Source organism: Podarcis erhardii, assembly GCF_964252035.2.
Source record: "Podarcis erhardii genome assembly, chromosome: 13".
Classification (NCBI taxonomy): domain Eukaryota; kingdom Metazoa; phylum Chordata; class Lepidosauria; order Squamata; family Lacertidae; genus Podarcis; species Podarcis erhardii.
The window spans coordinates 51,377,295-51,404,381 of record NC_138502.1 but is presented as its reverse complement, the minus strand read 5'-3'; the positions used below and the strand labels follow the sequence as shown (position 1 = coordinate 51,404,381).

At 44.3% G+C, this 27,087-nt stretch overlaps 1 protein-coding gene across 7 annotated transcripts in view; it reads right to left on the bottom strand.

Annotated features, from left to right (window-relative positions):
• Positions 1-12,750: 12,750 nt before the first annotated feature.
• LOC309327760 (palmitoyltransferase ZDHHC11-like) overlaps positions 12,751-27,087 on the bottom strand; it is a 31,052-nt gene continuing 16,715 nt past the window's right edge. For all 7 annotated transcript variants that reach the window (XM_081837237.1, XM_081837239.1, XM_081837235.1 and 4 more), the window contains 8 exons: positions 26,848-27,060; positions 24,008-24,186; positions 22,666-22,767; positions 18,249-18,373; positions 17,007-17,162; positions 16,637-16,758; positions 15,765-15,817; positions 12,751-14,115 (listed from right to left, as the gene is read on the bottom strand). In XM_081837237.1, coding sequence (XP_081693363.1) covers positions 14,100-14,115; positions 15,765-15,817; positions 16,637-16,758; positions 17,007-17,162; positions 18,249-18,373; positions 22,666-22,767; positions 24,008-24,186; positions 26,848-27,060 — 966 coding nt within the window. In that variant the 3' untranslated portion in view covers positions 12,751-14,099. The remainder of the gene's footprint in view (positions 14,116-15,764; positions 15,818-16,636; positions 16,759-17,006; positions 17,163-18,248; positions 18,374-22,665; positions 22,768-24,007; positions 24,187-26,847; positions 27,061-27,087) is intronic.

Below are 27,087 nucleotides of genomic sequence, written 5' to 3'. Positions count from 1 at the left end.
TGGTTCCAGGCAACACTTGTTCGGCTCCTGCAAAAACTAATTTCGAGCACTTCAAAGCAAAATAGTAGTCTGCATTGTCCTAGCAAGCAAAGAATAATGATCCAGGTAACCACCATAAAGCTCAAAGCAGCCAAAGTGGGTTAAAATAAAAATAAGAATACAGCTATGTGAGTTTCTTGTTGATTCATCAATACTCTGGAGTCGTGTTTGTTTGCAGTGTCCACACAGTATCACCCTCATCAAAATGGCACCCCATTTTCTTCCCCATTGAAATCTGAGGAATACCTAACATATTTTAAAAAAACAACCTGCAGAAATGATAAATCCAAATTAAAGGGAGGAGATGTGGGGTGGCATTTTGATAAGCAGGACATCATAGAGATGCTGCAAAACTAAATTGCAAGCATGAGTGGCAACAAACCCACAATAAACTCACATACACAACTGCACTACCGCATTATGGTTTTTCTCATTCATTTAAAGAGACCAGAGAGGCATGCATTTAGGCCTTGTTAGATAAGGTCATGAAATGGCACCTGCCAGAAATCCTATTATGAATGTGTGCTGAGCTGCAATAGGCCCCCTTTTTGGATGTGTCACCCCCCCCCCCTTCTAAAAGTATGGAGGAGTAACACGGAAGGCATGCAGAACTGTGTAGACAGCACAAACCCTTCCATTCTGGGGAAAGGAGGACCTTCTTCTGCCTGGGAAAAGGTGGAAGCACCGTGGGGGAAATGTAGGAAGACAATGATTGGATGAAGGCTTCCTGGGATACTTCATTAAAAGTTAGCACTGTACATATGACAATTTCACATGAAAGGCAGGCATGGAAGCACCCAGTGTTGTCTCTGGTTAAAAAGAGTTTGCAGGTTTCTGAATTACCTCCCCCAAAAAAGTTACAAACCTATGAAGAGACATTACAGTGGGATGAGCATGCACACCATTGGCAATGATGCCTATCTTAGATCACTCTTCAGCTCTCTGAAATAACTATTGTCTCGGAACACAATAGACAATAGAACTCAGAACTACCACACTTGAGTGTCATTTGAAAGAGTGGAGGAACCACTTTGTCCTTGTAGACAAAAACTAATCTGTAATAAGATCATATGGAAATGGCATAAGAATGTAATTTTGGTTATTTAGATCTCCCTAGTACTGTAATAGATTCATCAACTACAAAGTTTTTAATTTTACAAAGTTCTGAGAAACTGCTCTTCTTTCCCTATGAACAAACCAAGCAGGTGGTTAATAGCACACAGAAAACCAGCATGCCAATGAGAGAAGGGCTCTAGGCCAGTCTTTTCCTTGATATACCAGTTTTCTATGTGCAGGTTAATGCATTCCTTCTAACGAACCTCCACCTACACTATAAAATGGTACCCTTCAGGCACAGGTTTCGCCACCTTAGCAAGAACCAGGCCAAAACTGTAACAGGCAGAATAAAAATAATCTAATCTCCAGAGGTTTTCCAGTGCTGCAACTGTCCTGAAATAATAATAAAAAGATTCTGAGCTTGTGCAGAGTGGCTCTCCTTAGCACCCAGATCACTGCAACAAGCCATCGTTTATTTTACTTGTACAAAGATCCTCCAAGTCAGAGGGTCAGACCCAACATGGCTGCTCACTGAAGACACAGAGAGCACTTTGGGGGGAGGGGGTTGCTGGGACACAGTGCAGACATGCGCAGCCCCCCTCACACACTTCCTGTGATGTGGTTCTGAACACCCAGATAGGGCATGACACATCAAAACACAAGATATATTTACCCTTTACAGTTATTTACTAAGTTACAGATAGGTAGCCGTGTTGGTCTGCCATAGTCAAAACAAAAAATTCCTTCCAGTAGCACCTTAAAGACCAACTAAGTTAGTTCTAGGTATGAGCTTTCGTGTGCATGCACACTTCTTCAGATACACAGTTATTTACTAAGATATAGTTCAGTTACCCTGCAAATATAAGATACAAGTAGCAAACACCTAAGCATTTAGTCCAATCACCCCAGTGCTTTTGTCTTCACTGGTCAGCCTACTAGAAGGCAGAAGGGGGGGGGGCGTGTTACTGTATAACAAGGAAGAATCCTGCCTGCCTGCCTTTCCCTTCTATTGACTTGTGTAAATCAAAAGGCTGTAAAAGAATGAAAGCGGAAAATTCAGGGAAGGGGCCTCAGGGACTGTGTGCCGACAGATCTTGCCTCCCCCCCCCCCTGCAGAGGACACAAGACCACCTGAGCCCCTGTGCTTTGGGGGTTTGTCCCAGCCCTCCAGCTCCCTCTCTCTGCAATCTTCCTGCCTGGCGCAAGGGGCTTGCTCGGAAATGGTCAGGTCTGAGGACTGCAGGCCAGATCATAGAATCATAGAATCAGAGTTGGAAGAGACCACAAGGGCCATCGAGTCCAAGCCCCTGCCAAGCAGGAAACACCATCAGAGCACTCCTGACATATGGTTGTCAAGCCTCTGCTTAAAGACCTCCAAAGAAGGAGACTCCACCACACTCCTGGGCAGCCAATTCCACTGTCAAACAGCTCTTACTGTCAGGAAGTTCCTCCTAATGTTTAGGTGGAATCTTTTTGAGATCAGGAATCTTTTGAGATCAGGTGCTGTGTACAGACAGCAACATGCTGAGGAAATGAGTAAATATTGCTCTCCCTCTGGCGGGAATGAAATCGGAAAGTGGAACCGAAGGATCCAGTGTGAATCATTTCCATTGCACCTGCTACCTCCAGGGAAGGTGCATAATTTATTTTCCTTTGTGAAACACACGCATAAGGATCCTGAATTGCTGCTGCCGCCACTCAGCTATTGCTTGACAACCTCAGGAACCTTCTTCCCCAGAAAATGAAAGATAAACACTGCAATGGAAGCGGAAAGGGAAGGGGGTCCTCAGCGAGACTGACACAGACTCCAGTTTTCAAGATCTATTGCGTAACACCGAAGCACCTAGAAAAACACCAGAAAAATCTAGAAGCCATAACCAGGAAGAACCTAAAGATTCCCCCATCACATCCCCCCCGTGTACGTGTGCAGCTTCTGTTTGCAGGAAGATGCTGCTTATTTGCCAGCAAAATCTTTCCGATTTCTCTGGGGTTGAGGGGCAGAAAGGATCTAGAAAGGGAGTGGGTTTTTTAAAGCAAGATCCTATTCGAGCAGAAGGGTGCACATCTCGAGCAAGAGGTCCAAAAGGAAATTGCAAGAAGGCTCCTGCAATTTCAAAGAATGCCATCTCTCTGGGCGCTCCTCGCGTGCAGGCGCCGGCTTGTTTCGACCGCTCCGCGAGCTCCGCGAGCCTGCGCTCCAAGACAGCAGCAGCGGCGAGCCGGCAGCCGGGATCTCGCTTCGCAGAGGGCAAGAGCCAAGCCCGGCAGTGTTCAGCGCCGTCTCCCTGGCACGCCTCGGCGCTTTCGCTTTGCAGCCCGGGAGGCGGCCAGCCAGCGGCGCCTTCCTCCAGAGGCAGCAACAGGCGCCACCCGCGCGCGCTGGGGCTGCCTGCCGGCGCCTCTCCCTCGGACTCCGCAGCCTTCAGCGGCCGGGCGCGGAGCTCGGAGGGGGGGGCCGGCTGCCTGGGCGCCGCCGCCGCCGCCGCCCCAAAAAGGCCACCGGGCACCCGGCACTGGGAAGGCGGAGCTGCCTGAGGCGCGCAGTCCCGCTCCTCGCCCCGCTTACCTCCGCGCTCCGCTGGGCTCCTGCCCGTCCGCGCTGCCCCCTCTCGGCCCGGGACTCGGGCGGGCGCGCGGAGCCCCCGGCAGAAGAAGCGGCGGCGGCGGCGGCGGCGGCTGAGCGAGGCGCGGCGAGCGCGGCTCTGAGGCGGCCGGCCGGCTCCGCCCTGCGCGCCCGGCATTGGCGAAGGGCCGTCGAGGGGCCGGACGCGGGACTCCGCCCAGCCAGGCGCCGGCCCCGGCCCTCGCCGCGCCCTCCCGCGGCCCCCGCTGGCCCGCCGGGCAGGGGAGCTCGGCCCGGAGCGCTCTCCCCGCGCGCGCAGCAGGTGGTGCTTTTTATATTGTAATTTTATGTCCTGAACCGCCCTGAGATCTACGAGTATAGGGCGGTAGACTACATATACCTACATACCTACATACCGCACTACCTGGGTCTTGGCTTCCTGCGTGGTGGCGCAGCCCCGAATTTAATAATAATAATAATAATAATAATAATAATAATAATAATAATAATTTTTTATTTATATCCCGCCCTCCCCAGGCAAAGCCGGGCTCAGGGCGGCTAACAACAATAAAACAGTACAACACTCTAAAATCATTCATTACACTGGGCAACAATTTTTTACTTTTTGAATGTTGTCTAGATTTCTACAACTGATTTAGGGTATTTTTGCACTGCTGAATCAGGAAATGGCATCCGTTTCTCTCCATCAGGTCAGGTTTACTGTAAACTGAATGGTGGGCATTGATAAAGGTAAGTACACGTATATTGCATGTTGCTTCACCATTTTTCAAACTTCGGGGCTTGAACTTCCGTTTCTTGGAACTCCTGGAATGCTCAGCGGCAGGGAGGTCTCTCTTCAGAGTCCAACAGTAGTCAGCCATCATGATTGCATCCCAGCGACCCTGATACCTGGTCTCCATCTCTTTCATGTCCTGATGGAATCTCTCCCCCTCCTCGTCACTCATTGAAGCCAGGTTCTCAGGAAACCGGTCCATATGTGAAAATAGGTAGTGCATCTTGACGCTCATGTTGCAGCCCAGGTTTCTGAAAGCAGTCAGCATGTTGTTGACAAGTTCTGCGTAGTTTCTGGCCTTATTGTTGCCAAGAAAATTCTTCACTACCAGAACAAATGCCTTCCACGTTTCCAGTTCCACTTCATTCATTGAGTTTCCAAACTCTGGATCTCTGATGAGCTGACGGATCTGAGGACCGTCAAAAATGCCAGCTTTCAACTTCTCCATGGTCAATCCTGGAAAAGCCTGGCACAAGTAAGTGAAGCAGTCACCATCCTTGTCCACAGCCTTGGTGAACTGCTTGATTAAGCCGAACTTGATGTGCAACAGTGGGAAGAGTATTCTGTCTCTGTCCACCAGAGGGTCGTTGATGACGTTCCTTTCTTTGCAAGGCACCAATTCCTCCCACACAGGCCAGTCCTTCTTCGTGTAATGCTGAGCACGGTCCCTACTATCCCACATGCACAGAAAACATGGGTACTTGGTGAAGCCAGACTGTTGTCCCAACAAAAAGTTCACCATCTTCAGGTCAACACAAATAAACCACTTATGCTGATCATAACCAATTTTCTCCAGCGCATACTTCACCGCTTCATAGTTCTCCTTCAGCGTAGTCGAGTGAGCCAGGGGTATAGAGGCAAACTGGTTGCCGTTGTGTAGCAGAACACATTTCAGTGATCGCTTGCTGCTGTCAGTGAACAGTCTCCAATCTTTGGGTTCATACTGTGGCACTCCAAGCTTGAGCAGAAGCTACGCAATATCTGTACAGTACACCAAGTCCTCTTCTGAGAAAAAACGGAGGTACTCTTGATGCCTGTTGCGGAAGAAGCTGATGCGAGCACTGTCAGAGAGGAGGTTTTTTTCCCTTCAGTCTGGATGCCAACAGTTCGGCAGAGTCCTTTGACAAGCTGAGGTCGCGAACTAGGTAATTCAACTCCTTTTGGGAAAATGGATGTGGAGCATCATCTTCAAGAACCACTTCTTCTTCTTCATGTCCTTCAACACTGGAGGCATCTTCGTCACTAATGTCAGGAAGTTCTCCGAAGATAGGCACTGGAATTTCATCACAATGAGCTACAGGACGACGTGCTGATTGAAGATCAGGATACTTGAGGCTGCTCCAGTTCTTTCTGTTGATCCCACCAATTTATGGAGCCGCACCAATTTATGGAAGATTTCGAGGTTTTATGACCTGAATACTTCTTGTCATTAAAATAATCATTTCCAATCAAAATAATTATTCAACATGGCATTTTACCCCCACCAACCTCTTCTAAAATGCTTCACACAAGCGTACATGTGAACAAAAAATTTAAAAAAGACATGCACTCATAGCTCAAAAACTTGACCTGCTTGAGCAAAACCAATGTGATTTTTGGATTCAGCGCATCAGACTCGTCCTAAATCAACTGAAAAAACGCAGACAACAAATTTGTTGTTGACCAGTGTTATAAAATTAAGTCAAGTCAAACCGATGGCAACCATTGGGCCATCCCCTTTGGAGGGAAGTTCCACCCCGCAAAAACCAGCCTGACGACAAGACAGCCCAGATCCAAAACCGCCTCTCTTATCTTTACTTGGCAGCGTCGAGATTCAAGCAAGAAATATCTTCTCTTACACTTGCTAACAGCAGCTGAGTTAGTGGTAGCAAAAAATTGGAAATCTCTCAGGTTGCAGGAATGCAACATTGCAAAACACTTAATTTGTCCAGACAAACAAAGCGAATGTCCCGAGCGAGGGCGGGCGGGGGGGGGGGATCTACAGGTTCAATGCAACATGGTGTACTTTTATTGACTTTGTAAAACCGATTGAACATGGTTTTTAATCTGCCATCAACACACGTGGGAAAGGAGGCAGGAAATGGGTAAGTAGCCACCAGTTGGGACCTCTCTACAAAAAATAAAAATCTGTGTCCTCCTTCTGTGAATCCTTGTAATAACAGGCTTCACATGATTTAGTGTTTTCCTCCTGGAAACAGGGCAAAATGTAAAACATAATTTTATTCATGGCACTGGTAGGCCATGATGCCTACTTTCTATAAGCCAGTATTCAGTTTTCCCTGAAGTAATGCCAATTTCCCTGCTTGGCATAAAAACGGCGTTGCCTGTACCTACAGTATATGTTTGCTTGTTTGTTACACCATCCTGCACCCAAAGATCAAAAGGTGGTTCACAACATAAAAATACAAAGTGAGAACGCTAAAACACACCAAAACAAACAAAAATCGGATCAGTGTTTCCCATACCTGCTGTGACTCATCTGTTAATGGCGCAATCCACTGTGGTCCATTGGGATTAGAAAACATTAATGAAGTTCATCCATAATGCATGCTCTGCTTACCACTTACCAACACTTCTGAAATACATAAAAATTCATGGGAGTTATCCTAAAGCAGGATGCTTTTTGCCCAGTTGTTGGCACTAGCTATTGTGAAGACATCAAGACAGATACAGTTTTGCATAGGTATAAAACAGGGACCCTCCTGTACATGGAACTGAAGAGCAATCTTATTTTATTTATTTACTTATTTAATTTCTATATTGCTCTTCATCCAAAGATCATGGGGCAGTTTACCATATAATCCTCAGCAACAAGGGGGAGGCAACTGATTAAAAAAGTGCTATCATGCTCCCGCTTGGACTCCTGCAATGCGCTCTATGTGGGGCTACCTTTGAAGGTGACCCGGAAACTGCAATTAAATCAGAATGCGACAGCTAGACTGGTGACTGGGTGTGGCTGCCAAGACCATATAACACCAGTCCTGAGAGATCTGCATTGGTTCCCAGTACGTTTCCAAGCACAATTCAAAGTGTTGGTGCTGACCTTCAAAGCCCTAAACGGCCTCGGTCCTGTATACCTGAAGGAGCGTCTCCACCCCCATCGTTCAGCCCGGACTCTGAGATCCAGTGCCGAGGGCCTTCTGGCGGTTCCATCATTGTGAGAAGCAAAGTTACAGGGAACCAGGCAGAGGGCCTTCTTGGCAGTGGCGCCCACCCACCCTGTGGAACGCCCTTCCATCAGATGTCAAGGAAATAAGCAGCTATCCTATTTTTAAAAGACATCTGAAGGCAGCCCTGTTTAGGGAAGTTTTTAATGTTTGCTGTTCTATTGTGCTTTTAATCTGTTGGGAGCAGCCCAGAGTGGCTGGGGAAACCCAGCCAGATGGGTGGGGTATAAATAATAAATGATGATGATGATGATTACTATCACTCTTTAAGCTTCTGTCCAGTCACCACAGGACACCCTCCCCCCCCCAAAAGAAGCTAGGATTCTGTCCCATCTAAAGAGAAGCACAGTTTTAATGAGTTTTTTTAATGGGTAGAGCAAATGTTGGAACAGGTTTGGATGAGATAGAATTGTCCCTCCTTGCTGCAGTTTTTGGAATGGTGGGTGGAAGCTATTGTTGGGGGTATCCCCATGAACAGAAGTGCCATTATTAACCACTGAAACAAGTTGGGGAGTGGGCAGAGCTGGACCAGCAAAAGGCCCATTGCATTCTAAGCTGGCTCACCTGCTGGGTGATGGAGGCCTGTTTGCTGCTGCCCAAAGCTTTACTTCATTTATCAGGAGCCAATTTAAACCAGTTAACACTTGATAACTATCTGTGGGTGCTTCCATGTGACAGTTTATGTGCCTTCAGTGTGGCTCCTGCATGCACACGAGCATGGTGTTTATAAAAATGGTGTCCCATTTTATTGCCTCCTTAATCCAGATACACAGTTTCCAAGGCATATCCCAGGCACCAGTGTGGCAAAGCCACCCTGTGGACTGAATTAGTCCTATCCAAAGTCATAATTTGCTCCATGGATCCATCCCAGGCCACATTCACTTGCCCTACACAAGTAGGATAATGTGTAAAATGCCAGTTGTGTGGCAGGTAAAGGTGGGAAACCCTGGTGAAGGCAGGGCAAGAGGCTACAGGTAGGAGGAGAGGAAGGGAATTCCACTCATACAATATCACCCAATCAAAAAGAGGAAGAAAAGGCAGGATGGATTGTATTTCATTTTGCTCTGATTACAATGGCAAGGGACGCGGGTGGCGCTGTGGGTTAAACCACAGAGCCTAGGACTTGCTGATCAGAAGGTCAGCGGTTCAAATCCCTGCAATGGAGTGAGCTCCCGTTGCTCGGTCCCTGCTCCTGCCAACCTAGCAGTTCAAAAGCACCTCAAAGTGCAAGTAGATAAATAGGTACTGCTCTATCGGGAGGGAAAACGGCATTTCCGTGCACTGCTCTGGTTCGCCAGAAGCGGCTTAGTCATGCTGGCTACATGACCCGGAAGCTGTATGCCAACTCCCTCGGCCAATAAAGCAAGATGAGCGCCGCAACCCCAGAGTAGTCCGCAACTGGACTTAATGGTTTGGGGTCCCTTTACCTTTTATCCTTCATAAGTGCACACTAAATTACAAAGTTTGAAGTCAAATGTATCCATATAGCTTCAAAGGTTTCCAGGAGGAAGATCTTTGATTAAAAGATTAAAAGAAGACATAATCTACTTGTCACAACAGAGAACACCACTACACATATGTCCCCATGTGTACACTAAACCCATGGTTGAACAGAACAAAGTCAGTATCTGAACTGTGAAGCACAGTGGAAGTGACTAGTAAAGGTAAAGGTAAAGGGATCCCTGACCATTAGGTCCCGTCATGGACGACTCTGGGGTTGTGGCGCTCATCTCGTGTTAATGTAGCCAGCATGACTAAGCCACTTCTGGTGAACGCAAGCAGCACATGGAAACACTGTTTACCTTCCCGCCGGAGCGGTACCTATTTATCTACTTGCACTTCATGCTTTTGAAGTGCTAGGTTGGCAGGAGCTGAGACTGAACAATGGGAGCTCGCCCCATTGTGGGGATTTGAACCACCAGCATTCTGATTGGCAACTTTACATTTGCAATGACACATTCAAGGTTTGATTAGCTCCATTTGAACTGGTGTACAATATTAGCAGTACAAAAATGCACAACATTTGTATAGCGCTTTTGAATGTTCAAAGCATGTAATATACATTACCTTGTAGCATCAATCATTACAACAACTCTGCCAGATTGATTAGCATTAGCCCCATAATGCAGACAGGAAGAGTAGCGTGCCTAAAGCAGTGGTTTTCAACCAGTGTGCCATGGCACCCTCAAGTCCCTTGAAGGATGGTCAGGGGTACCATGGCAACACTGGCCTGTGTCCCTCTTTCTCTCCCCCCCCCACATGCCTTCTTGCATCTCTGCCTCCCAAAGGCTTGCACAGCTGTTTGTTGCAGCAGCTCTGGCTATAAGCCCCCCAGAGGAATGGTGCCTCTGGGGCTGGCCAGGGAGTGCTTCCCAGGCTCCTGTGGGGCAGTGTGAGAAGTCACCTCTCTTTGGAGCAGAGGGGGCAGCTCAAAGACCAGGGGTGGCAGTTGCAGCTGCCCAGAGGACTCCCAAGGAGAGGGGAGAGGAGAGAGGCTGAGGGAGCACTCCACAAGCGAGGGTGTTTGAAAAAGGGTGAGAGACTGCAAGCTCTGCAGGCAAGGGGTGACATAACTGGGCTCCTAAGCCCCATAGGGGTGCCACAGAAACAATGTAGTTGGTCAAGGAAGCCATGGACTAAAAAAATCAAACATCTCTGGCCTAAGGCAACTGAGTGAGTGTGTGGCCAAAGAGATATTTGAATGAAGGACTTTCTGATTTATGCATGTATAGCCCAATCTTAACCATTTCTACTCAGAAGTAAACCATATTGAATTCAGTGAGAATTACTCTTGAATAAGTGGGGTTATTGCATCTTTGGCCTCCTAGCCAATATGCTACACCAGCTCTTACACTTATTTAGCAAAAGGGCTTATGTTCCTTTTCTATGAATAGTCACTTTGCTCAGGAACACTAGCAGACTTCTCTAGTTCTCTGAAGACTTCAGCTGCATAATCTTCTGGTTTTAAAAAATTCAGAACTTGAGGCAGGCAACACTGGGTGGGCAGTGTGGCAACTCAGCCTGACAGATTTCCAACTTTCAGTCTGGGAACTGGCAAACATAAACATCATTGTGGTGATACAAATGTTTCCATACTAATTATTATCTAGTTTTTTTCCCTGATTGCTTTTGCTAATTGCAAAATTCAGTTTTGTCTTTGGGCAAACCACTAGATTCCAAAGAAGGGAGGGGGAAATTAACAGATTTGAAAGCCTATGTCTTTTCCTCCCCTGAAAAGTTTCCCTGTTCAGTTATTCAATTGTTTGGATTATGTTTACTGGTCATTATAGATCTCTTTGTTAAACACAGCTACCGTTGAGATCATTCCTCATCCCGAGAAGATAAAGCTCTGTGTTTTCCCTCAACATCTGCACAGGGCAAACCTCCAAGATTAAGTTCCCCGTTCACATTTGAATATTTGTATTATCAGCTTTTGAGAAAGACATTCGTGTTTTTAAAAACAAACATGTAAAATGAGTGCCAGGTTCCCTGCCTTAAAAACAAATAATTCAGCAAAATGGTGAAAGAAATGTGTTTTCCAGCTGCTGTTTATAAATCCCAGTTGCTAGGCTGCTGTTATCAAAAGTTATGACTGAGTTGCATAGTTACCCTCTGCAAAGTCTTCCTGTTCTTGACAATGGGGCAAAGGACTCTGCCCCTCAACTATCTGATTAGAACAAGTTGATGGGAGAAAATAGCATTCAGCTGGGCATTATGAAACAAACCTAAATTTAATCCTAATTTAATTCACATTCTTGCCAACCTCTATGAGGTGCAACCCATCTCTTGCCAGAAGTCTTTCTTCATGGAAGTGAGAACCATGGTCAAAGAATCCAATATTTCTCCAACACCATCTTCACAGCCAGTTGTTGTTGTTGTTGTTTAGTCGTTTCCGACTCTTCGTGACCCCATGGTCCAGAGCACACCAGGCACTTCTGTCTTACTTCCAGTATTTTCCTCTTTCTTCCTGGGCCATCCTGTTGAGGGCCATCACTCAACAGGAAGGAGTGAGGAAATAACCACCTGTGCCTCAAGTGCCTTCAGCTTCCTACCCATAGTCCCTTGCTATATGTGTCTGGTGGTATCATTTGTACCCACATGGGGTACAAGGGAGGGAGGGAGGTGTAATGGACAATGGGCTTTATAAGACTTGGTAACTTCTCTGTCACATCTTGAATCTTTGCAACTGGAAGACAGCACACCTCCTGGGACATCTTGTTACACCTGCAAACTGCAACCTATGTCTCATCAGTAGAGGAGTCACCTGCCACCACAACACATCACATCCTCCTCTGGGCAGTGGCAGGAATCCTTCTATATACTGTTCCTTCTCCAGCCATCTGTGTATGTTCTGAGACCTGCAACTTCTGTCCTTGTTCCTTTGGCCCAGAATTAAGGGTCCAAGGGGAGGGCCTGGAATCAGTTGTACCGCCCCAAAGACACAACACGTTTCTTGACAGTCCTGCCACATTCCTCCAGGGGTTTGCTTCCTGCATTTAGTGATCTTCCTCCTCTCTAGGGGCGTCCCACCCCCACAGTATCACTAATCCAGGACAGTCTGCTTTGCTCCATCTAGAATATCTTCCTCTGATGACTCTACACCTGGAGAGGTGGGCCTCAAGTTGCTGAACCTTCTCTTCCAGCAAGGCAACCAGCTTACATTTGCTGCAGGTGTAACTTCATACACCCTGAGGCAGGAAAACAAACATGGCACAGGTGTTCCAGGTCACTGCCCAGGTCTCTTGTGTCATAGCACTCCAGGCTTCCCCTCAAACCAGCTCACTAAACACCCTCGCAAAACCCCATTTACAAGCCCTGATCGCATGTTCTTGGTCGCAAGCTCCCAGAGACTGAGAGCAGCCACGTAGAACTGGTTGCTGCTAGCTCCAAAGGGTCAGAATCAATGCCACTTGGCTAATTATTCTTCTACATGCACTTGTGCAATTAATTTCCTGTGTTTCTTTCAATATAAGCTTTGGGCGACTTTCATTTTTCAGAAATGTGCTTTCCAACCTTTACCTCCAGAACGAAGCAGCCTAGTGTTAGGCTCTTTATGACACAATTGCCTTATATGCCACCAATATTTCATAGATGATATTCCTCCCCATATTTGAAAGGCAATTTAAAAATAATAATTTTATTATCTTTACTGCTTTTTATGAAAAGAATGAGGATTAAAAAAACAAGTACATTTCATTCAATAACATTTTCCTTTCATCATACACACATTAAAAACCTAGAAAACTTTCCAATCTAAAGGATCGCTCCCCCATGTAAAGTGCAAATGAGAATCAACCTCTGTAATTTTTAGTCAAGTAAACCCAATCTTACATATGTAACTAGGATAGACAGACTCTTGCATTGTTTTATGGGGGTAGTTTATTAAAATGTTCCTGTAATGCCACAAAATCATATAATTTATTCATAAGAAATAGCATTTTAAAAAAGGATCAAATACACAATCCATTTTCTATTTAAAAAAACTGGTTTTCAGCGTAGAGACAAAAAGGAAAGTATTTTCCAACTGGCATTAATAAGCAGGACTTTCTGTGGTGACACTTTATATAAATACATTTTGGGGAAATCAGTCTAATTTATTGGAGCCTTCCCAATGCCACGTGGAGGATACTTTTGACTCTAAGACTTACTACTCTTTTTGGCAATGTCAAATGATTACCCTCCAAGCTATCTTCTCTACATCCTGTGATCTGCTACATATTTTGCTACCCATTTACTAGCTTCCCATTTACTAGGGAGAGACACTCAAATGCATTCACAACAGTAGCTATTACTGGTTCTGTGCAAGGAAGAACCTGTGAATGGCTACTCTTGCCTTGTGAATATCTGCTGGCTCTTCAGCTGAGATCATTCACACTTGAAGTACAACTTCAGGAAACACATGCTGCTCCCATTAAATAGAGACAAGAGTTGGGAGACACATTGGTCATCAGCATGGGCCTCAAAATGATTCCTGTCACTGCAATCCTATCCAGCCACCCTCTGCCTACCCTCACCCTCTCCTCCTTAGCTGTTATCAGCTGGTCTTCATATAATGCATTGCCAGCTGATGAAAAACACTTCAAGCCCTTCATTATCATAGAATGGAGAACCTCCAGACCAAAATTTCATCAGTTCTGTATACACAGACCTCGTCTAGAAGTATGACCTCCAAGTCCACCATGTTCTTTACATGTGGTCTTTTGACTGGCCACAGCCTTCCACATAATAGCACCTTCTCAGAGACAAAAGAAGCATGCTGGTTTGGATAAGGAAGGGAACATCTCCTCTTGTGATTTCAGTGTCCAGTTTTGACCCAACTGAGAGCAGGAACTGGCTTTCCACCTTTCCCTTTAGCTATGCTGAATCAAGTGCATACAATGGTCATTTCGCATTGATGAAACACAGTAATCTTCTGGAAATGCTACACATGCCATCTCTGAGGAAGCCAGCTGTTCCTGATGCTGTTCTTGATCAAGTGCAGTTAATTGGCATGAGTTCTAGGGAGCAAAGCAAAATTAAAGACTTAAGTTATTCCCTTGCAGGCATGTTTTGAGCAGAGATGGCATCTTATGAGCATATGCAGCAACCAAGCCAATAGACCGTGTGCAGCCTTCTGAAATTATCCCAGCTGGTTTGCATGCAGACTTCCAGAACTATGCAAAACTTGTGAAAAACGGATATTTTAAAAATTACCACATCTTCTCCCTGATGTGACCTAAAACCCCTTCCTCCAGCTTCCTGTCTCAGCACTGTTTAATTCTGAGCTACTGCAGTATAATTATGGTCTCACCTGCGCCTACTGCAGTATAATTATGGTCTCACCTGCGCCTTCCCTTTTCTGGGAGGAAAGTTCCTCCCACCCACAGGGACACTGAATCTCCGGCAGGACTTAAAACTTCTCCTAGAATTTTCCATACATGCTTCTTTGAAATGCGCTGTGGCTGGGTGGGTGTCTAAGGGTTTGTTCTTTGCAGACTGTATGTGCAGGATAAGGAGACTCAAGCATCCATACAAGTTGATGGTGTTGTTGCATCATTATATCTATGGACTGGGATGCAGTTGCCTCACCATGGAAGTATTTGCCCATTGCCAGGCATGGGTAGACCTCTTCTATATGTGGTTAATGAGGGGACATGGTTGGTACACCATGCTGTTTGGCATTTTGGTGGTGTGTCCACATTATGCCTTGTTTTGATTCCTGTTGGGAATGCATAGTCTCCCAACTAAAGTATGCCAACCTTATGATGATGGTAGAAGGACTATCAGATTGATATTTCTGTTGTTCTGTTTCCAGAAAAAAATTGGCTCTCATCTGCCCCTAATTGATTTGTGTTTTGAGCAATGAACTCCAAGATGGATTACTTACATTATGGTCACAACCTGTCAATCATATATAATGGCTGTGTTTTCTACTAAGCAGTTGAAGCTTGAGAGGATTTTAATTGGAACAGAAATAACCCACTGGCCAGTTCTCATAAAACACTAAGCCAAGCCATGGCTAAGAATGAATGAGCAGGCATTCTCGTGCTCAAAGGAAAAATCAAAGCTCTTCTCTTCTCCTCAGTCCTCCTGCCTTAACTCTTTCCAAAGCGAAGCTGGGTTTGCTTAGCATTTTGTCTGAGCCCAGGTCTGTTATGTACTGAAGTTCTCACCCTGGGCCAGCAGGGGGATACTGTAGATAGTTATGCAAACGAAGGATCGAAAGTGACGTTCAGTGATTGGATAGTTTGTATGCAAATGAAGGATCGAAAGTGATGTTCAGTGATTGGATAGTTTTAGAAAGTTGCTACAGTTACGTTGTTCTGGAGCTCTATATAAGCAGGCTGACTGAGCTCTTCAGTTCAGTTCTGTTCTGGCCTCTGAATAAACAAAAGCTGTTTGAAGAATCGCTGTGTCGTCTGATATGTTCGCCCACAACTTAACAAGGTCCATGGTTTGTGTTACATATGAATCAGGACTGAGTCAGAATATTTTCTATGGAAAACAGGTATATGCAGCAGTTATTACTATGGTTTTCTTTACCTGGTGTTTGATGAAAGGCAAATTCCTAAATAAACCCAATTTCTTCTTTCTGGTTGCCATAATTTTCACTTGCTCATTGGACACTGGGCTCAGTAAAATGATAACCAAGTATCTGTTAACTTACCCTGATATAGAGGAGGGTGCTACTTCATCTGGTTTTCTTACTTCAGTTACATCCTAAGAATGTGAACACAAACCTATAAGAGGGTTGCTCCTGTGCCGGATAGATACTACTTTTTAGGATTTAAGTTTGAATGCGCGTTAAAGAGGGGGAGATGTCCTAAATGTTGTCTAGAATTCACACGGCAAAAGCTGAAAGATTAAAGGCCAAATTGGAAATCAGGCAGGATATCCATGAAATGAATGTTTCATAGCTTCAAAGCATTGAACATACCCAGCGGTGGTGCAGTTTGCATCAAGGCGTTGGAAAAAGAGGGGTTAACCCTTTCCCCGCCTATAAACTGAGCAAGAGGAACCAGCTCCATGGCCTACCATGAGCCCCAGCGGGCAAAAGTGTCAAGGCAAGTGGAACAGCCAAGCGAGTTAAGCGGCATGGGGAGGAGGCCACAGCACTGGGACCCCCCTCTCCTCCACCTAAAGAGAACCTAAGCTTCTCATAGAGGGTGTCTTGTTCTGTCTTGGGCAACATTGGGCACCCATAATCTGGGGCCCAAGTCAGCGCCCTTGCTGAAGGGGGATTCTAACCACATTCAGGTGAACTCAAAATCCTCATTGTGATTTGGGAACCCTGAAAATATATGGTTCCTGATCATGGGGAGGATTCTAAGTGTGTTCTTTCAGATCACTCTCAGTGCGGGAAGGTTTCAAATGGAACTGGCATGGCAGATGTTGGAGGTGGGGCTTTCATGCACACATCTGCCTCCTCCACACATATTCAGGCAAACACCTGAATAGGGCTACACGTTTGATCTTCCAGATGAATATATACTAGAAGCAGGTATGCTACGGAAATCTAAGGAGGACAGAAGATCTTACCTGTAAAGAGTCCACTGTGTGTGTTGTATCTGATGTTCCCTCTGTGCTTGTTTCTCGAGATATGGTAGACAGCCTGGGTCGATGTCGAGTCATGTATTCATATGTGTTCATCTTTTTATTCACTACGTACATGGAAGTTTGTGCTTTTTTAAGATTTAAAAACTATAAATCCCCAAAGCTTTGCAGCTTAGATGGGTGTCAGCAAATTCAGTGAGCTTTCACATTATCTTTGACCATCATTTCCTTTAGTGAGAAAATAGTGTACACTCAGGGCACCATTAAGATTGGGGATAAAAGCCTATACTTTGCATAAACTGAGCCCTTCATTTGCACTCCCCTACCCTGTGTTTTCCAGAATTGTTTTACTTACAGAGGTAAAGATGAAACGTCAACAAATGTCCAAGCAGCAAGAAAGAAGCAGATCCCAAAACCACAGTTAGTATTGCTACACTCAGGATGCCAGCTGCTGTAGTCTCTACTGGAGCAACGGGAAGAAAGACCAGCCAGGTGCCATTTCTAGTGACACCTATTGGAGAAAAAATAATGGGGAGAAGTAATTTTATTCTGGTTTCAATTATGAAATGAATGATGTTCCCTTTTGTACTAATACTATGGCAGGAGTTTCGAAACTGTTCCCTAAGGGTCTATGCTGGTCAAACAGCCAGATATCAGTGAATAAAGAAATATTGACTAAAAGACACTTTTAAAGCAGTGGTTCCCAAGGTTTTCTGGGCTACCGCTCTCTTGGTTCCATAAATTCATCCCCTCTGCCCTATACAAAGCATCATTCAGAATAGCAGTTTCCATGACCCACTCTGGAAGATAATAACACAATAAAATTCAGCAAATAATATTGCATGAAATTGTTTCACATTCTTACTATACAGTACTACTCTTCTTACTTACTATACTATTTATTATTTCTACCCTGCCCATCTGCTTGGGTTTCCCCAGCCACTCTGGGCAGTTTTACTAATGAAAACATAATTACAAACTTATATCCTTTGTTATTGGAAATTTCCAACAAACTCAGAAATGTATAAAATTAAAACTGGAATCTAATGGAAGTACATGTTGAATCTCTCATAAAATATTTCCAGATTTCAGACAGTAGTAACATTATGATATGTCGCATTGATGTGAACCATTCGGCACTGTTGCCTGCAATAAGAAATCTTGCATACAGGGTGGTAACAGGCAGTGACGGCCACCGACCTAGATGGCTTTAAAATAGGACTTGACAAATTCACAGATGAAAACCTTCCCACCTCAATGATATGTTCCTTCCTACATGGTGAATTAGTCTTCTGAAAGTCCTCTCAACTGGGGTCTTACTTTATTATAGAACAAGTACATGTTTATACCACTTTGTGTGGCCACCCTCAAAATTACAATAGTTGTACAAATGAACCCTAACGTTTGCATATACAAATTTTGGTTGAGAGAAGGACATTGCTCAAATGCCTGTCTAGTCAGTACTATACCAATCATGAGCTGGTTTTCCCTCTTAATGACCACCCCTTTCTGTTTAAGAAACCATAGGCACTACCTTGAAAAAGTACTACTAGGTCACATTGGTGTAAAAAGTTTTTTTAAGTCAGTGGAACAATACTTTCAAACTGGGGAGATGTGCGGAGCCGTTCTGGGTCCACGAAATACTGGATGAAGACATATATCATCACCATAATCAGCAGAAGGATTCCAAGAGCAGCAGAAGCAATCGCATTGAAGAAAAACCTATGAACATGTTAACAGAAAGATTCCAGTTAGCCATAATCTGTGGAAGGCTGTACAATTACAAATTGAATGTATGAATTTAATTGTATTTTTTTCACGCCACCCCAATCTCTGAGAGGTGTGAGACTCCATGGGTTTCAGTGCTTATCCAGGGTTTGGTTTCCTTGTAATGAGGAACAACAGAGACTTTGTGATAGTTGGGTCATTTGCACACATATACAACCTGAGTCTACAATGGAGCATTAGCACCCGAGAAGGTCCTGCTTCTCCCATCCAGTCACAGCCTTGGATTCCAACAGAAGTCAAGCATGGTTCTGTCTCTCTGCTTCTATGCCAGCTTCACACACAACTCTGGCTTTTATCTTTCTCACCACCAGCCAAGTGAGGGAGGAGAGCCCACCCATTTGTCTTCAGGTCAAAGCAACCTCCCTTGTTATACTAATGACAGAAGATAGTGCCATTAACTGACCAAGAAACTTGCCTGGCTAGTTTAACAGTGGAATCCTCCAGGTATCTGAAGAAGTGTGCATGCACACGAAAGCTCATACCAAGAACTAACTTAGTTGGTCTTTAAGGTGCTACTGGAAGGAATTTTTTTATTTTGTTTTGACTATGGCAGACGAACACGGCTACCTATCTGTAAGTGGAATCCTCCATTAGATTTTAACCCTTGATGGATTTAAGAGGTGCTGCTGAATGCAGGTCTCATGTAGATGAACACCTAGGAGCCCATCCTAAGGTTTCTGCTTGTTCCTTTGCAGCTGTAGCTTTATGTCATGACATCCAGGGTTGTGGCTGGGGGGAAACAGCCTTGTGGGCCAAATTAGGATCCCTGGGAGACCTAATGAGGCCTGCAAGCCTGGGGTTCCCCATCCATGCTCAGGAATGATTTTCATACTGTGTTCCAGAGAACTCTGCAATTCTTTAGAAACCTACCAGAGGTTCCTCCATGAGAAAACAAGCTCTCCTGAAAAACAGCTTGCTCATGACTACCAAATCTTCTTCCACAAACATTCAGCTGCAGGAAGTGGCAAGTGTGTTTTATGTTGTACTATCAGTCCAAGCAGGGCAACAGCTAGGCCCAAGAGCTTGGGCTGGTGCTTCATCTAAATTAATGCCCTAGAACAGGGACGTCCAACTCCCAAGAGAACATGTTCCAGGATGCTCTGCCCTGGATTCTGTGGGATAGATATCTAAGCAGAAAGGGTTATCTGGAGGCACACAGGGCCAGTTGTCACGGCTGGAAGTATACAAAACCACCTATTTTGGCTCAGGATGCTGCTCCCTAGAACTATGCTTCTCCAGAAAAAGGTTCTGCAGCTGGCCTGTGTGACTGATCTCACTAAGAATCTTAGCTTGGCCCTCAATTTTGCCGCAGCACAGTTTGCCCAAAATGCTGAAGTAGCTATTTGCCTTCTCATCTCCGTTGGCCCTCCCCATGGAGAAAGTATGATGCTGTGACACCTTTCAAATTCCCAGATTCCTAGGGAATGAGCAGATTAGGATTTAATCAAATATCAGTGAGGAAAGCCAGCAGTGTTGGACATACATCATTCTGAACAGGGAATTGGAAGGGCAGATTGTGAACAGGAGGGCCAGCCCACACTATTTTGCTACCCTGGACACAGTAGCAGATTGCACCTCTCATTCCATGTAGAAAAGACTCTTACTTCAACAGGGCAGTGTCCTTTGGTGCACCTGGTGGCAGCAGGCCAGCTTAGAGGCTGGTGGGAAGGCCATGGGGGCACACACAGCTTTGCCAGCCAACAGAGGGGAAGTGTTAGGGTGTTCAGGAGAAACAGCTAGAGGGGCTGCCACCAGTGCTCCTCACACCACCTAGCATTTGTGGGATAACCAGTCTCATATAACTGAAATGCTTGTCCAATGCATGAAGAGATTAATAACAGAATAAACTGTGCTGCCAGGCTTAGCCTAGGTCCCTCCCCCTCACCTTGGGAGGAACTAGGATTTCAAGCCATTGTTCTCCTCCCGAGAGTAGTTCCCAAGAGATTTAGTTGGTTGCTCCAGCTCAGACTGCATGGCTCTCACAAGCTGCTCTTGAGTTGCTATACCAATAATTTAAGAGCCTTCACCACTGTGCAAGTAAGCTAAGTTTTACTGCCTATACAACTTTTTCTGGCTGCTGCATGGAAAAGCAGATTAATCTGACTTTTGGAGAGTTTGTAAGTAAACCATTTTTAACTTATCAAACGCCTTTTTCTATGCTAGGGGAAGGAGGAAACGTTGGCACTCATTTGAAAATGCATATTTTAAAGGTCTAACAACCTATATTTCCATATTTTACTTTACTTCTTTCACCAAGGAGTACTTATCCCAAACTTGGATCTTGGCATCTAGGAAATTGTTCCTTCTATACAGTCCCCCCCCCCACTTTGTGTTCCAGACACCCTGAAAGCCAATAAATGAAGAAACTGAGAGCAACAACCTTTCAAAGAATGAAAGTCTGCTTTGAATGTCTTCTAGCATGAGGCAATTGCTCTCCATCTGTGGTGTGCATTAATTGGAGCAATAATGCTTAGCTTGTCAAAGGAGGTGGCCACGGTGTAGGGCCTTGGATCAGACCACTTTGGGCTATCCTCATCAACATAAAATCCTTCAATTAATACTTGCATTAATAAAATGAAAGCTAGCATAAGAAGAGGAGAAATTAATTATCATGCAGTTAGTGACTTACACAGCTCCCAGAGCTGTGTCACAAGGGATGAATAGCCTTTCATGAGCTTTTCCTCAGCCAGCTCATTTATAATAAATGCAGTACAACACCAGCATATAAAAACTTGGGGGAGATTTAAAACTGATTTCTCATAAGGCAAACCAATACTTTGGCTTTATTTGAAAATAGGTTCCGTCCAGTTGATTAAGATCTTGCTGGCTCTCTTAATACCTAATTAATGCACCTCTATGCCATGGAGTAAAAATGTCCCAATGCCTTGAAGGCAGAAAGCAAAAACACTCCCAGATCCCAGTAGCTCCCTCTAGCTGGGGAACTAGCCAAGATTTCAGGGCGTGGAGTAAAGAGTTCAATAGAGGTGGCCTGCTCTTAGATATAGTCACATTTGGAGTGTGTTTTTGAGAGGATTTGTTGTGGCTACTCTTGTATAACTCATAAAAATAGGACGGGTTAGTTCCACACTAGAGCCCTTAAGTGCTGCTCAGGCACTGCTTTTCTACAATGAGCTGGAAGTGGAATAAAAATGAAACATACAGTCCCTTTTTTAACTTGATAACCCTCCCCATGCCATCCTCTTATAATATTAACTCAAAAGTCCCATTCAGCAAAAAAAAAATAAAATAAAAAAAAATCTGTCTATTTAAAAGTTTATTTCTTGCAGTTTCGGCTCCTTCCATTGCTTTTCCTATAGAGTGATAAAAAGCTTGTTAATTATCCCCTGAACCAGGCTTCCTCTAACTCGGCCCTCCAGGTGTTTTGAGACTACAATTCCCATCATCCCTGACCACTGGTCCTGCTAGCTAGGGATCATGGGAGTTGTAGGCAAAAATAAAAATAAAAATCTGGAGGGCCGAGTTTGAGGAAGCCTGCCCTAAACAATCTTTCTTAATTACTCTAATTTCAGTTTCTGTTCCCCTGGACTTACTGACCAATTGAATTCTCCACCCCACCCCCGCCTTCCATTGTTATTGAGAAACAGCATTAATATGCTATTTAACAGAATAAGAAGAATCCAGATACCAAAAGGCACAGAAATTGAGAGAGCCTATTCAAGGAGCAATTAATTGGCTATTCATCACTAATTCCACACACACCCTCCCAGCCATGCTCAACAAGAAGCAATAAAATGTGGTGAAGCAACAAACAGTAAGTATTTAATTAAAGGCACAGGAGCCTTACATGTCTATACTTCAACTGCATTTCATTAAAAAAATTATATACAAACCAGGGCTCAGAGAAGACAGGAGGACAACACAGAAGACATTGAAATGCCAGAAGCTGCCAAATAGGTCGTCTAGATGCTACATAAAGAGTGTGCGAACAAAGGATGATGTTCCCTCTGAAAAGTGCCAGTTTGGAAGCAATCAAAGTTATTTACTCAGGGCAAACATTTAGCCTTTTAGGTAATTGGATTAGTTCCTCTGGGATGCTTATTTAGTGCATAAAACCACTTCAGTTTTGATACTTTGGATGCAAAACAAACAGATTGTTTAAAAGTACAGGTGTTCCTAGAGATGGGGGTGGCTTCTTCACTTCTGCCTTCCTAAATAGGGCCTTTATTTTACAGTCATATTTCCAAAGCTAGCTGCTGTTAGCTTACCAGTAGTTTCGGCTTCCAACACAGTTATTTAGCCAATTACAGTGATGGTCAAAGTCCGCAATACACTTATTGCAGGTACTACAATGTTTGGTTTTTGGCCCTCTGGGGAGAAGAAGAGATACATTAAATAGAATACAATAGAATTCAGGTACTAAAATAGACCACATAAATAAAGACTGTCTCATGTTTATGGTAAGTCTAAATATTTATACATTGCATTTACAAAATGGACATGGAACTGATGAGCCATCCATGCACAACCAGAAGAGCCATGCAGGAAGTCAGAGATTTATTTTTTAATGTGGAATGTGGAAGTACGGCACTGGATTAGAAATACAGATATGAATAGCAAGTCTCTGAACCATCTTTAAGGATAGCCTCACATAGAGTTCATCACAGTAGCTAACCAGGAAGTTTATCCAGGAGCAGGGAAAGCTGTAGGCTCTCTGAACCACTGTGGCTCCTTGAACCTTCAAAGACAAAGAAAATTCCCAGAGTTCGCCCAGAGTAGGTACTTGAACTTTTAGGAAGAGTGCAACCCGATCCGAAATGAGGTGCGACTCACTTCCTATATATGGAAACCAGGCAGCTGCAGCACCTCCCTGCCTTCCCTCACCCTCTTCGCTGCACACTTTGATATCTGTTTCCATCGCCCTGACTGACGCCTACCTACCTGTGGGATCAGTTAAGCTGGCAGGCAAGGGGCAGGGCTTTTCTTGGCAGAGGGCCTCCATCTGAACTCAGGCCACATCCCATCCCATTTAATTTTTTTTTCAAATGTTTTTAATTTGGCTGCTGAAATTGATGGTGCTGTTTTTAATTATGTGATGTTTTTACAAGCATATTGGGTTTTCATGTATTATTATTATTAGCCTTCTATGCAATCATCTCAAGGTGATGTACAATAAAACAACAAAAGCAATTTCTAAACAGGAAATGTCCTGGCCATTTTAGCATTATTGGGTGTTTCAAAGTTTTAAGTTACATTTATATGTATTTATATTGTTCTTGCGTATTTAGTTTTATGCAGTACATTTGCTTGCCTTGTGAGGAAATATTTCAGAAAATCAGGATATGGATTTGCACTGTTGTGATAACAGAAAGTGAAATGAGCAGGAAAATGACAGCCATGGCCCTTTATGGTTGTGCAAAACACTAGCCTAGGTGGCAAATTTTATCGAGTGAGCTTCCAAAGGTCCAGAACGCATATGCGTAATTTCACAGAGACAAAAAACTGGTACAAAGGAGCAGTTTAAGCAGCAAGAGGCAAATAGCAAAGGAAAACCAGTGCGGGCAAATAAGTAGGTCTCTTCTTTGCTGTGCTGTAATGGGAGTGACTTACACATCAGCTTCACAAAGATAGCAGTACTGGTTCTGAATAACATGCTTGCATTTGCTTCGGTCAAAAATTGGCATTGGTTTCTTGTAATTTTTCTTCTTCAATATATTTTGATCTGCTGGATCGATAGTGATTGCAACAAGATGAGTGATTAAGTGATGCACGAAAATTAAGCCAATCACCTGCATTGTAATGAGGTTAAGGAAAAGTCAAAAAACAAGAGAACAGAAGAGTCTGGATTATTATTTTTTTTACATTTGTTACATTAAGTCACCAGATTTGCTTAGGTGCTTCAGTATTCAAATGGCCAGGTAGAAAGCTCTGTCACTGGTATTCTTTTCTCTTATGCCACAAACAAAGGCTACTGGTTTTAGTGGATTTGTTTGCAAGACTCCGGAAGAGCAAAATACTAGTTTCTGTCTGATTGTCATAGATTCAGTATTGCACCGTCACCATTTTTGCCATATTTCAAAAAGTAAAATTCCTGACACCCACAAAGCCGTTGAGCTTTCTTTGGGGAGACCTGACATTTCCCTGACATTTTGCAGATTCAGCAAAATTCCCCCTTGACACCATTTTTACACCTGAAAACCAGGACATGTCAGGCAGTGGCAGAGCTTCATGCTCCGGCACTGGGGGCGGAAAGCAGGCGGGGCGGGGCTGGCGCCTGTCCTGGGGGTGGGGTGTGCATTTTTGGGGTGGGGCGCCCAGCGCAGGCAGGGGGGCGCAGCCGCGATGGAACCCCACCAGGATCGCGCTGCCGGGGGCGATGCGCTCCCCCCCACCCCCCTCTTCCTCTGCCAGTGATGTCAGGAAAAGGAATTTCCCATGCACCACAGTTCTATACAAATAGAACTGAGTGTCTTGAAGACATCAAAGCAGTACAATAATTTATTCTGAGAAGGTAGCACACCTGGACAACACGTCTTGAGACTCCCTTGCTTGTAGGAAAGGCAATCCCGAACAATCTCAGATTCCCTCCTTACCCTCCCCAGAACAGGAAAATTCCTGTTTATGTACTATAGTTGTTTTTATTTAAAAGTTTACTAGTTCCATATATGAACATTTTTACAAAGGAAAGACAAGGTCCTTCAATAGCCATGCATGATATGAAAAAAAAATCTACCCATTATCTTTGAGCTTCTTGAACCCACAGATCTAAAAGTGCTCCCACTCATACAATAACAGCCAACTATCACCAAATGTTTTAATTCCTTTCTATATGGCCATCAGCCCCAGCTAGCTTGGCTGACAGTCAGAGATGATGGAAGTTTTATTCCAACATCAGGTGAGCACCCTGATCAAACAAAATCAACAAGATGCCAATCCTAGAAGCAGATCATCTATAAGAAAGCATTACAACAACTTCATCTTCAAGCAATTTGGAGGTTTCTAAGCAGAGGCTGGATGGCCATCTGTAACGGGTACTTTAGTTGAGATTCCTGCATTTCATGGAGTTGGACTAGATGACCCTTGGATCCCTTCCATTGCTACAATCTTATGGCTCTATAATTCACTAATCAATCCATTAAATCAACTGGCAGTCATGTTTAAATCTGTTTGAACAGGATATTTAAAGTTCAGGGAAATGGTTCTCATTTCTCATTTGTGATTTAAAGTTTTATTACTAAAATAATTGTTTTTCTAGTTGATGCTCAAATGAAGCATAAGGGCCAAAAACTGCATCTGGCACCCATACGTGAACACTTGTTCTAACTTGACAATTATATTCTCACTTTAAACTGGATCATCATGTGCAAGAATAATTGAGGGCACCCTTAAGTCTTCCTAGCAACAATCATGTGTTTGGCACACAAACAGTGTATCAATTACAGGATTTATGAGTTTCCTATTCACAATGTTAGTGTCCTTCTTGACCCCTGGACTCCCCATCCTGTACAGAGGAAGAGGGGAAAAACTTTACTGAGTCTTTTAAAAAGAGCAGCTAAATGAAGCAGCCGAGCCACATTACACAACACTAAGCACACTACAAAGGACTGTTGGTTTAAAATATATTATTGAATGATCACAATCAAATTTTAAAAGTATAAACAGAGGGATAATACATTTTGGTCCCCCCAAAAGTTCAGTCCATACAAGACCCTACTCCTCTGAAAGACAAAAAACCACAAGTTTCAAATAAGGCTGCAATCCTGTGCACACACTTAACTGGGGGAAAGGCCCATTGGTTGTAATATTGCTGTAATAATACTACTGAACGTTGCTGTTCACTGCAGGTTTGCCGACATTAGTTGCCCATGAAAATGTTTAGTAGCTTGAGAGATGAACATTTTGATATTTCCCTTAAGGACATAAACCACCTAATTTATGTCCTGGTTCTGTGCTTGAAAAGGGTGGGCAAAACGTGGCCCGTGAGCTTGGCCTAATTTCATGAGGGTGGGAAACCCAGAAGGAGAGAAGGAAGGGGGAAGTGGAAAAGGTAGAGGTGGAGAAGAGAGTGAAAACAGAACAGCCCTGCTCGCCCCCAACATGTGGTCTGGATAGCAAAAAAGATCAGTCACATTTCAAAACAACTCACAACTTGCCTCTGTTTTCAGAATACAATGAGAGAGTGAGAGTGCAATCCTATGCAGGCTGCAATTGTAACCCTACTTACCTGGCAGTAAGTGCCTCTGATTCCAGAGGGAGTTACTTTGGAGTAAGCTTGCTGAGAATGGCAGCCTAAGTCTCCTTGCGTTAAATGGAGCTTACTCAGAAGTAACTGGATCCAGAATTGCGGCCTAGGCAAATCACTGGTTATTCCTCTCGCCACGCATGGCATATGCAGTTCATGTGCACTGTTAGTTTTACCACAGGATTTTAAACGGAAGGGGGAAGGATACAGCATAGGCGACCAATTTCCATTCATCTGGGAGAAGAGGAATGTAGATACCAAAGCCCACTATGGCCAAGTATGAATAAAGCACCAGGGTGATCAGCTGGAACGAGTGGAGTGGTAAAGACCAGCCGTTCACTCTGGAGTGCAGTGGAACCACCATGTGGTCATTCAGCTGCTCAGGACTTGTCTGCCTCAGCTTCTTGTCATAGCAGGTCATCTGCAAGACAGAACCCAGAACCACCTG